Genomic DNA, 12,923 nt, shown 5'->3' with positions numbered 1-12,923 from the left:
CAAGCACCCTCCTGTATTAACGGTTTATGGGGGCTGTGCTAGATATGCTCAAACTCTACACAACAACAACTGGTTGCCCTTGATCAGTATTCCCACTCACATGCATGCTCCCGATGGGAAGAGCCAGTAGTGAGGAGCAGGAATGTGGGCTGATTGACTTTCTTCCCTAGACCATGGGCACTGAGGCAAATAATAATCAGAATAGCTAACGAGCTATGTGGCCAGAATAGAGCTGGTAATCTCTAGGCCTGTATCGGCTATAATTAAACCAGGCAGTACCTTTCACCCAGTGGATTCTCAGAGATAAATTCTCTACAAACCTCCCCTCAGTGAGGGGTTTGTTTGTTGACCTTGCGCAGATAGATGGCCTTTAGCAGCTGGGACGTTGCACCAAAGTGCAGAGATCATCAGAAGGCCTTCACGATATTTGCGATGAATAGTTTTGGTTAAAAGCATGATAAATGAGGCAACAAATGTGCCGTTGAGTTGGCTACCAATGAAGATCCATTCCTTTTATGGGGACACCATCTCTCAGGAACCTGGTGTGATTAGTTCATCATTGGTGCACTTCGCAGAGATGAATATCTACCTCAGGAAAGTTGAGAGAAAGCTGATCCTACTCTGCAGATACGTGGAGGATCCTTATGGTTGACCCCTGCAGGACAAAGATTAAACTGAAGTGAAAATCCATTCACTAATTTTTTTCGCATGGGAATAGGGTTGCGCAGCCCTGCAACCTTTCCCTGCCGCCTGTCTTCTCTCAGAACCCTTGGACGGACCTTCTGTCAGTACAAACTCTTCAGCCAACTTGGGTTAGTCTCCAGATCTCCCAACCCAAACCCCATTGCATGTCGATCTCTCTCTCCTCTTCAAGAACCCTCTTCCAGAACCTTTTCTTTGACCACCTGCCTTTGCTGACTCTGAACTATCCCACCTAGAAAATATCTTTGTTTTAGAATCCCAACAGTGTGGAAGCAGGCCCTTCGGCCCAACAAGTCACACCGCCCCTCAGAGCATCCCTCATAACCCACCTAATCTACACATCCCTGCACACTATGGCCGTGCTAAATTGCCCAATCTACTTAACTTGCACATCGTTGGACTTCGGGAGGAAACTGGAGCTCCCAGAGGAAACCCAGACAGACTTGGGGAGAATGTGCAAACTTGAATTGAATTCACATTGATGCAAAGCCTTAGCTGTATTTGAGCTGGCACAAGGGACTCAGTGGTTGGCACTGCTGCCTCATAACACCAGACTCCCAGGTTCAATTCCAGTCTCGGGCAACTGTCTGTGTGGAGCTTCTACATTCTCTTCATGTCTGTGTGGGCTTCTTTGCCCGGTCCAAAGATGTGCAGGTTAGTTGGATTGACCGTGGGGCAGTTACCCGTAGTGTGCACACTAGGTGGGTTAGCTGTGGGAAATGTGTGGTTACAGAGGTGGTGGGCCTGGTGCAATGCTCTAGGGAGGATCAGTGTGACTGAATGGCCTCTATCTACACTGTACTGGCTCTATAATGTGCTATAGCTGAAGTGGCCTCCTCAACAGCCAGTTTTTGAGCCTTTTGAGTGGAGGTCACTGAGTGGATCCTTTTATGCAATGTTGGGTGACTGACGTAGAGCTGGATCTGTGTCTCATGTATGTTTGTGGCGAGAGGCAATTCCGTGTCGCAAATGGACTGAGCAGCTTAGGCTGCTGCTGAGTGAAGTGGCAATTTCAGGAAACCGGTCGAGGGACCCAGCCGACCCTTAGCCTGCATCATCAAGTGAACGTGCACTGGTGGGATTCAATTATCAGCTGTCAGGAGAAGCCACTGATGTCATGGTTATGTTAGAGCACTGTTTAATGACGTTCCTGGTGTCAGGTCAATTCTACTCAAAGTGATTGCAGTTTTGCACAGCGATTGATGGCTTTTGCCAGGGCTGTGTCACCATGGCGACAGGAAGTAATATGAACGATTTTCAGCTTGACCTGCCCACCCTTCACATCACGTTATAGAGAGTGGAGGCAGGGAGCTGCTGCTGAAACAGAGCTGAAATCTTTCGCCATCCGTTTATACTCTGAATCTGCAGGGGCAGCATGGTGGCTCAGTGGTTAGCACTGCTGCCTCACAGTGCCAGGGACCCAGGTTCGATTCCACCCTCGGGGGACTGTCTGTGTGGAGTTTGCACATTCTCCTCGTGTCTGCATGGGTTTCCTCCGGGTGCTCCAGTTTCCTCCCACAGTCCCAAGATGTGTAGGCTAGGTGGATTGGCCTTTGGAAATGCAGGGTTATAGGGTAGGGGCAGCAGGTCTGGATGGGATGCTGTTCAGAGGGTCACTATACACTTAATGGGCTGAGTGGCCTGCTTCTGCACTGTAGAGATCCCAATACGTGAGATAGACAATAGACAGTAGACAATAGTTGCTGGAGTAGGCCATTCGGCCCTTCGAGCCAGCACCACCATTCATTATGATCATGGCTGATCATCCGCAGTCAGTATCCTGTTCCTGCTTTATCCCCATAACCCTTGATTCCACTATCTTTAAGAGCTCTGTCTATCTCTTTCTTGAAAGCATCCAGAGAGTTGGCCTCCACTGCCTTCTGGGGCAGAGCATTCCATATATCCACCCCTCTCTGGGTGAAGAAGTTTTTCCTCACTTCTGTTCTAAATGGCCTACCCCTTATTTTTAAACGGTGTCCTCTGGTTCTGGACTCACCCATCAGCAGAAACATGCTTCCTGCCTCCACAGTGTCCAATCCCTTAATAATCTTATGCGTCTCAATCAGATCCCCTCTCATCCTTCTAAACTCAAGAGTATACAAGCCCAGTCGCTCCAATCTTTCAACATATGATAGTCCCGCCATTCCGGGAATTGACCATTTGGAAGTGGAAGAGAATGCTGTCTGTCCAGCCCAGTGGTCAGCTTGTTTATTGTCTGCTCAGGTGTGGGAGCGTTGGTTTTCTGTGATGGTCTCACCAGCTGGTGACAGAGTATAATGAGACTTACACCCACAGGCGCATCCTCGATATTAGATTACACACCACCATTGAGAAGACCATAGCTTCACCTTTTGAGCATGTGACCGTCAACAGTGAGAGGCTCATGTCCTGCAATGAGATACCAACACGCCCATCCTCACACTCAGACACCCAGGGAGCCATTCCCGTGCAGGGGGCTTCAAGCTGCTCAAAGGTTTGGTCAGTCTATGCTCTGGATTGGTCGAGTCTGGAGGGGTTGTGGGTCTGGGGCGTGTGGGGTTTAGCACTACGGGTGGGGGGAGGTCTGTCCTGCCTGCCTTTCATTTGGTCTGACCCCACCTAGCTGTGGGCATACGCCCAGCTCGAATCTTCTGTCCGCAGCAGGAAGCATCGCCCCGCAGCCTTGCCCCATAACCCACTGTCGTTTCCTGGGTGCGTTGCTTCCAGTCGAGGCTGGTTTCACTCGTGGCTTTTAGTCCCCTCTGTAGGCTGGATTCAAACCCCAAGCCTGTGGTGGAGGGGCTAAGGGTGGACCATGAAAAGGGTATAGTGCTGCAGGGCTCTGCCGCCTGGTGGGCAATGTGTGAATGACCGTTCCAAAAAGCACCTTGGCTAACCTTGATCGCGCACAAGCCCCCAACCCCATCAACAAGCACAGGGTTTGTTAGGCTTCCGCAGTGGGAAACCTTTAGATGTTAGAACTGTATTGTGCTGATAGACATTGCCCTGGTCCCAGGCCTCCAATTAATCCTAACACCATAAATTTGAGCCTGCATCAGTCAACAATGAGGGATGCGCATCTCTGTTCAGGTGTGGGAGCTGCACGTTCCTGAGAACGGAGCGGGTAGCTTTCTGCTGGAGTGCCTCGGGCTGTTTTTTGTTTAGAAAGAGCACCGAAAGCAGAGTGGGGAGGAAATGTCAAACGGGCAAAGTCCCCTTGTCGTGGGGAAGCTCCTATTCAAGCCACGATCTCAGACCCTTTTCCCACTGGGGATTGCTGGCGACCCACAGGGAGCCCCTTGTCATTGTGGAGCTGCACTGTGCTGAGCAGCAGAGACCTTGAGACAGGCCTGGTTATTGTTCTGTGTTGCCCGATGAAGCCTAAAAGAGAAACGGTTGCCTCAGAGAGTCGAGCTGTTGGCCTGGCAGCTCTCTGTCTCCAGCTCAGTAATTATCAGGGGTCGTGGGGATGGGTGGGTGGAGAGACGGTCAAATTTTCGTGCTCCAATGAGCTAACACAGACCAGCGAAACGGGCTGGAGTCTTTCCTTGCTTGTTGAGCTGTATGAATCACCGGTCTTGTGGATTTCCTTCACTTGCTTCCTCCCATTCCTGCCCGTTGCCCCCGTGTCCATCCCTCTCTGCTCTCGATCTTCAGCCAGGCTGGGTGGAGGGAGGAGTCATAGAACCCCTACAGAGTGGAAACAGGCCCTTCAGCCCAACAAGTCCACACCAACCCTCAGAGCATCTCACCCAGACCCATTCCCTTATAACCCACCTAACCTACACATCCCTGAACACTATGGGCAATTTAGCATGGCCAATCCACCCAGCCTGCACGTCTTTGGACAGTGGGAGGAAACCAGAGCACCCAGAGGAAACCCACGCAGACAGGGAGAATGTGCAAACACCACACAGACAGTTACCCGAGGCTGGAATCGAACCTGTGTCCCTGGTGCTGTGTGGCTGCAGTGCTAATCCCTGTACTGCCGTGCCACCCAAAAGATACACAGCTTTGGGAAAAGAACAGGGAAATGGGAATTTGTTTCAAATTGCTCGTGTTGAGTTCCAGCAGGGCCAAATGGCTTCCTGTGATCAACATTACTGCTGGTTTGTGTTTTCTTTGGTGCAGACCTCAAATGTCCATGAGTGGCAGCAACTTCTGGAACCCAAGGTCAACCTGAGGCTGAGAATGCAAACCCTCGGGGTGTCCTCCCAGCTTAGGGAGAACATTGCATGTAATACATCCCTTATACCCTCTCTCCTTCAGTGATTGATTCAGTGCACTTCTTCCTGCCTCTGTGAGCATGTGCTAGGAAGGATATTATTAAGCTGGAGAAGGTTCAGAAGAGATTTACCAGGATGTTGGTCAGTATGGAAGGGTTGGGTTATAGAGAAAGGCTGGGACTTTTTTTGCTGGAGCGTAGGAGGTCGAGAGATGACTTTATAGAAGTTTGTAGAATCATGAGGGGTATAGATAAGGTTAGTGGTGCCTGTCTTTTTCCTAGGGTGGGTGATTTCAAGACTAGGGGGAATACTTTTAAGGCGAGAAGAGAGATTTAAAAAATACATGAGGGGCAAATCTTATACACAGAGGGTGGTTCATGTGTGGAATGAACTTCCTGAGGAAGTGGTGGATGTGGGTACCATTACAATGTTTAAAAGACATTTGGATAAGTACATGAATAGGAGAGGTTTGAAGGAGCAGGCAGGTGGAACTAGTTTAGTTTAGGATTATGTTCGGCATAGACTGGTCGGACTAAAGGGTCTGTTTCCGTCTTGCATGGCTCTAAATCTAACACTTTGTCCATGCAGGTTGTTATAGCCGAGGTTGGAGGGGTCAGTATTTCCTTTCTAGTCCCAATTCTCCATTTGTCCTTACAACTTTTACATTTACCCAGTTTGGTGATGTGACCAATGCTGTGGGTCTCCGACTGGGTCAGGTTCAGTGTTAAGAAAAAGTCAACCAGGGTATTCAGTCACTACAAAAACCTGCTTACTTACCAAAGCCTGCTTACCCTACACAGATCATTGTCAGACAGCTTGGAAAATGCAATTATATCTAATGTGCACATGCTTGAAGTGAAACAAAATAAAAGGAAACCTGTGCTAGCGTCAGCTTTGAAGTATTTTGGTCAAGTATCAGTTAAATTCTTTCCACATGAATTTACAGATTGCCCAAAATCTGGTTCTGATTTCAAAGTGATGCTGCACTGACATGGTGTACCGATGTTAGTGTGCCTTCCTGATGAAAGTGTAACTATTGAAATCTCCCCGGGCCCAGGTAATGGGTTAGCTTCTAATAATCCGTCTCCGGGAATCTTCCCTGAGTGGTCAAGGGGTCCTCTGGTGGGTTTCAGTGCTCTCGCTTTGGTGAGAGGCATTGCAGAAAAAGGGAAATGGGCTCCTGCTCTGCAGGCTGGACAAATGCTTACTGTCCCTCAGTTCAGAAATCTGTGCTGTAGCTTCCTGCAGTCTTTGTCCGTTTAAATAATATTCAGCTCTTCTGTTCTTCCTGCCAAAGTACATAACCTCACATTTCCTCCACACTGTGCTCCGTCTGCCAGGTTTCTGCCCAGTCACTTTATATCTGTGTCCCTCCGTAGAGTCTTTGTGCCATCCTCACCACTTGCTTCCCACTTATTATTGAGTTATCTGCAGAGTTGGCTAAGATATCTTTCATCATCCAAATCATTGATATAAATAATTGTAGCCCCAGCATTGATCCCTGTGACACTCCACTAATTTCAGGTTGCCATCTTGAAAATAACTGATTTATCTCAATTCCCTGCCTTCTATTAGTTACCCCTTCATCTGTTTATGCTCATATACTGCCCCATGGACCATGGGCTCTTAACTTATTAAGCATTCTTATGCGTGGTACTTTTAAATTTTATAACGGTGTTTGTTAATCTATGTACATTGCATCGTCTGGTTTCCCTTTATCTATCCTGTTTGCTATCCTCTCAAAGAGCTGCTGTACTCAGTGCTTTTGTTTGTAAGTTGAAGATATATTCATACAGCTTTGCCTATTAGGGGGAGGTGATGGCCTAATGGTATTATTGCTGGACTGTTAATCTAGAGACTCAGATAATGTTCTAGGGACCAGGGCTCAAATCCCACCATGTTGGAATTTAAATATCTGGAATTAAGGGTCGAATGATGGCTGTGAATCCATATTAATTGTTGGAAACACCCATCTGGCTCACTAATGTCCTTTAGGGAAAGAAACTGCCATCCTTACCTGTTCTGGCTTACATGTGACTCCAGACCCACAGTGATGTGGTTGACTCATAACTGCCGTGAGGGCAATTAGATTAGATTGGATTATATTAGATTCCCTTGAGTGTGGAAACAGACCATTCGGCCCAACAAGTCCACACTGCCCCTTGAAGCATCACACTCAGACCCATTCACCTATAATGCACACATCCCTGAATACTGTGAGCAATTTAGCACGGCCAATCCGCTGAGCCTGCACATCTTTGGACTGTGGGAGGAAACCAGAACACCCAGAGGAAACCCACGCAGACACAGGGAGAATGTACAAATTAGGGATTGGCAATAAATGCTGCCTGGCCAGTGACACCCTCATCCTGTGAAAGAATATGAAAAAAAATTTTGAAAACTAATAATGATGGGAATAATATCGTAACAGCTTGTGTGGGGAGCTTTATTCCTGCTTTAAAACTATCCCGTTCAATGAGGACGCAGGGGTTTCAGCTCAGTCACTATCTTGCAGTTTTCAAAAACAGGCCCCACTAACATGACTGCAGCAAAAAGAAATTGACTAGACTGCAAATTGACCATCCTCCTTCAACCACCTGGCCTCACACCCGTGCTGTTTCTGTGCTCCTTATCCATGTGTTTTTCTTTTCGCTCTGTACTCGCGTACTGAAGACTCGCTGAACAAACAGCGTGCTTGTAGGTCCCACTCAGTCGCATGGCCCTGAGCCTTCCTGTATAACTACCATTGGTGTTGGTCACAGCACAAACCTGACTGCCCCCTTTCTCTCCTTCAATAGCCATGAAGACAGACCGTAAACGTTTAAAAGCAGAGAAGGCTGACCTGGTAAACCAAATGCAGCAGCTGTACGCCACGCTAGAGAGCCGGGAGGAACAACTGCGAGATTTCATCAGAAATTATGAGCAGCACAGAAAGGTAAGGATACAGAGCAAAAATGTGGGAAGACACACCGGATACAGGGGAAAAGGCGAGTTTTGTATCCACCACGTATCTCTATACCCACCATGAACTTACATACCCGCCACGTATCACTATACCCGCCACGTATCTCTATACCCACCACGTATCTCTATACCCGCCCCGTATCTCTATACCCGCCACGTATCTCTATACCCGCCACGTATCTCTATACCCGCCACGTATCACTATACCCGCCCCGTATCTCTATACCCGCCACATATCACTATACCCGCCCCGTATCACTATACCCACCATGAAATTACATACCCACCACATATCTCTATACCCACCACGTATCTCTATACCCATCACATATCTCTATACCCACCACATATCTCTATACCCACCACGTATCTCTATACCCGCCACGTATCACTATACCCACCCCGTATCTCTATACCCACCACATATCTCTATACCCACCACGTATCTCTATACCCGCCACGTATCTCTATACCCGCCACATATCTCTATACCCGCCACGTATCTCTATACCCACCACGTATCTCTATACCCGCCACGTATCTCTATACCCGCCACAGATCACTATACCCGCCACGTATCACTATACCCGCCACATATCCCTATACCCGCCACGTATCCCTATACCCGCCACTTATCACTATACCCGCCACTTATCACTATACCCACCACGTATCTCTATACCCACCATGAACTTACATACCCACCACGTATCTCTATACCCGCCACGTATCTCTATACCCGCCACGTATCTCTATACCCACCACGTATCTCTATACCCGCCACGTATCTCTATACCCGCCACATATCCCTATACCCGCCACGTATCCCTATACCCGCCACGTATCACTATACCCGCCACGTATCTCTGTACCCGCCCCGTATCTCTATACCCGCCACGTATCACAATACCCGCCCCGTATCTCTATACCCGCCACGTATCACTATACCCGCCACATATCACTATACCCACCACGTATCTCTATACCCGCCACGTATCACTATACCCGCCACGTATCTCTATACCCACCACGTATCTCTATACCCACCATGAACTTACATACCCGCCACGTATCTCTATACCCACCACGTATCTCTATACCCACCACGTATCTCTATACCCACCACGTATCACTATACCCGCCACGTATCTCTATACCCACCATGTATCTCTATACCCGCCACGTATCTCTATACCCGCCACATATCCCTATACCCGCCACGTATCCCTATACCCGCCACGTATCACTATACCCACCACGTATCTCTATACCCGCCCCGTATCACTATACCCACCACGTATCTCTATACCCGCCACGTATCTCTATACCCACCACTTATCTCTATACCCGCCACATATCCCTATACCCGCCACGTATCCCTATACCCGCCACGTATCTCTATACCCACCACGTATCTCTATATCCACCACGTATCACAATACCCACCACGTATCTCTATACCCGCCCCGTATCTCTATACCCGCCACGTATCACTATACCCGCCAAGTATCCCAATACCCGCCCCGTATCACTATACCCGCCATGTATCTCTATACCTGCCACGTATCACTATACCCACCACGTATCCCTATACCCGCCCCGTATCACTATACCCACCATGTACCTCTATACCCGCCACGTATCACTATACCCGCCACGTATCACTATACCCACCATGAACTTACATACCCACCACGTATCACTATACCCGCCACGTATCTCTATACCCACCACGTATCTCTATACCCACCATGAACTTACATACCCACCACGTATCTCTATACCTGCCACGTATCTCTATACCCGCCACGTATCTCTATACCCACCACGTATCTCTATACCCACCACGTATCACGATACCCGCCACGTATCTCTATACCCGCCACATATCCCTATACCCGCCACGTATCCCTATACCCGCCCCGTATCACTATACCCGCCACGTATCTCTATACCCGCCCCGTATCACTATACCCACCACGTATCTCTATACCCGCCCCGTATCTCTATACCCACCACTTATCACTATACCCGCCACGTATCTCTATACCCGCCATGTATCACTATACCCGCCACGTATCTCTATACCCGCCCAGTATCTCTATACCCGCCACGTATCTCTATACCCGCCACGTATCACTATACCCGCCACGTATCACGATACCCGCCCCGTATCTCTATACCCGCCCCGTATCTCTATACCCGCCACGTATCTCTATACCCGCCCCGTATCTCTATACCCGCCACGTATCTCTATACCCGCCCCGCATCTCTATACCCGCCACGTATCCCTATACCCGCCCCGTATCTCTATACCCGCCCCGTATCTCTATACCCACCACGTACCTCTATACCCGCCACGTATCCCTATACCCGCCACGTATCTCTATACCCGCCACGTATCTCTACACCCGCCATGAACCTACATACCCGCCACGTATCCCTATACCCGCCATGTATCCCTATACCCGCCACGTATCTCTATATCCACCACGTATCTCTATATCCACCACGTATCACTATACCCACCACGTATCTCTATACCCACCCCGTATCACTATACCCACCATGTACCTCTATTCCCGCCACGTATCACTATACCCGCCACGTATCTCTATACCCGCCGCTTATCTCTATACCCGCCCCGTATCACTATACCCACCATGTACCTCTATTCCCACCACGTATCACTATACCCGCCACGTATCTCTATACCCACCACGTATCTCTATATCCACCACGTATCACTCTCCCCGCCCCGTATCTCTATACCCGCCCCGTATCTCTATACCCGCCCCGTATCTCTATACCCACCACGTATCACTATACCCACCACGTATCTCTATACCCACCACGTATCTCTATACCCACCACATATCCCTATACCCGCCACGTATCTCTATACCCACCATGTATCCCTATACCCGCCACGTATCACTATACCCACCACGTATCCCTATACCCACCACGTATCACTATACCCGCCACGTATCCCTATACCCGCCCCGTATCTCTATACCCACCACATATCTCTATACCCGCCACGTATCACTATACCCGCCACGTATCTCTATACCCACCACGTATCTCTATACCCACCACATATCTCTATACCCGCCACGTATCCCTATACCCACCACGTATCTCTATATCCACCACGTATCCCTATACCCACCACGTATCACTATACCCGCCACGTATCCCTATACCCGCCCCGTATCTCTATACCCACCACATATCTCTATACCCGCCACGTATCACTATACCCGCCACGTATCTCTATACCCACCACGTATCTCTATACCCACCACATATCTCTATACCCGCCACGTATCCCTATACCCACCACGTATCTCTATATCCACCACGTATCACTATACCCACCACGTATCTCTATACCCGCCCCGTATCTCTATACCCGCCCCGTATCTCTATACCCGCCCCGTATCTCTATACCCGCCATGTATCTCTATACCCCCCACGTATCACTATACCCGCCACTTATCCCTATACCCGCCCTGTATCACTATACCCACCATGTACCTCTATACCCGCCACGTATCACTATACCCGCCATGTATCACTATACCCGCCACTTATCACTATACCCGCCACTTATCACTATACCCGCCACGTATCTCTATACCCACCACGTATCTCTATACCCACCATGAACTTACATACCCACCACGTATCTCTATACCCGCCACGTATCTCTATACCCCCCACGTATCTCTATACCCGCCACGTATCTCTATACCCACCACGTATCTCTATACCCACCATGAACTTACATACCCACCACGTATCTCTATACCCGCCACGTATCTCTATACCCCCCACGTATCTCTATACCCGCCACGTATCACAATACCCACCACGTATCTCTATACCCGCCCCGTATCTCTATACCCGCCACGTATCACTATACCCGCCAAGTATCCCAATACCCGCCCCGTATCACTATACCCGCCATGTATCTCTATACCTGCCACGTATCCCTATACCCGCCACGTATCCCTATACCCGCCACGTATCACTATACCTGCCACGTATCTCTATACCCGCCCCGTATCTCTATACCCGCCACGTATCACTATACCCGCTCCGTATCTCTATACCCGCCACGTATCACTATACCCGCCACATATCACTATACCCACCACGTATCTCTATACCCGCCACGTATCACTATACCCGCCACGTATCTCTATACCCACCACGTATCTCTATACCCACCATGAACTTACATACCCGCCACGTATCTCTATACCCACCACGTATCTCTATACCCACCACGTATCACTATACCCGCCACGTATCTCTATACCCACCACGTATCTCTATACCCGCCACGTATCTCTATACCCGCCACATATCCCTATACCCGCCACGTATCCCTATACCCGCCCCGTATCACTATACCCGCCACGTATCTCTATACCCGCCCCGTATCACTATACCCACCACGTATCTCTATACCCGCCCCGTATCTCTATACCCACCACTTATCACTATACCCGCCACGTATCTCTATACCCGCCACGTATCACTATACCCGCCACGTATCTCGATACCCGCCCAGTATCTCTATACCCGCCACGTATCTCTATACCCGCCACGTATCACTATACCCGCCACGTATCACGATACCCGCCCCGTATCTCTATACCCTCCCCGTATCTCTATACCCGCCACGTATCTCTATACCCGCCCCGTATCTCTATACCCGCCACGTATCTCTATACCCGCCCCGCATCTCTATACCCGCCACGTATCCCTATACCCGCCCCGTATCTCTATACCCGCCCCGTATCTCTATACCCACCACGTACCTCTATACCCGCCACGTATCCCTATACCCGCCACGTATCTCTATACCCGCCACGTATCTCTACACCCGCCATGAACCTACATACCCGCCACGTATCCCTATACCCGCCATGTATCCCTATACCCGCCACGTATCTCTATATCCACCACGTATCTCTATATCCACCACGTATCACTATACCCACCACGTATCTCTATACCCACCCCGTATCACTATAC

General features: G+C 49.4%; 1 protein-coding gene across 6 annotated transcripts in view; it reads left to right on the top strand.

The window, feature by feature from the left end:
• LOC125466570 (kazrin-like) overlaps positions 1-12,923 on the top strand; it is a 607,575-nt gene that overhangs the window by 422,721 nt on the left and 171,931 nt on the right. For all 6 annotated transcript variants that reach the window (XM_048561207.2, XM_048561206.2, XM_048561210.2 and 3 more), the window contains one exon: positions 7,706-7,842. In XM_048561207.2, the coding sequence (XP_048417164.1) occupies positions 7,706-7,842 (137 nt within the window). The remainder of the gene's footprint in view (positions 1-7,705; positions 7,843-12,923) is intronic.

Source organism: Stegostoma tigrinum, chromosome 28 (assembly GCF_030684315.1).
Source record: "Stegostoma tigrinum isolate sSteTig4 chromosome 28, sSteTig4.hap1, whole genome shotgun sequence".
NCBI lineage: Eukaryota > Metazoa > Chordata > Chondrichthyes > Orectolobiformes > Stegostomatidae > Stegostoma > Stegostoma tigrinum.
The sequence above is the reverse complement of the archived record's forward strand: the minus strand, read 5'-3'. Positions and strand labels throughout refer to the sequence as shown.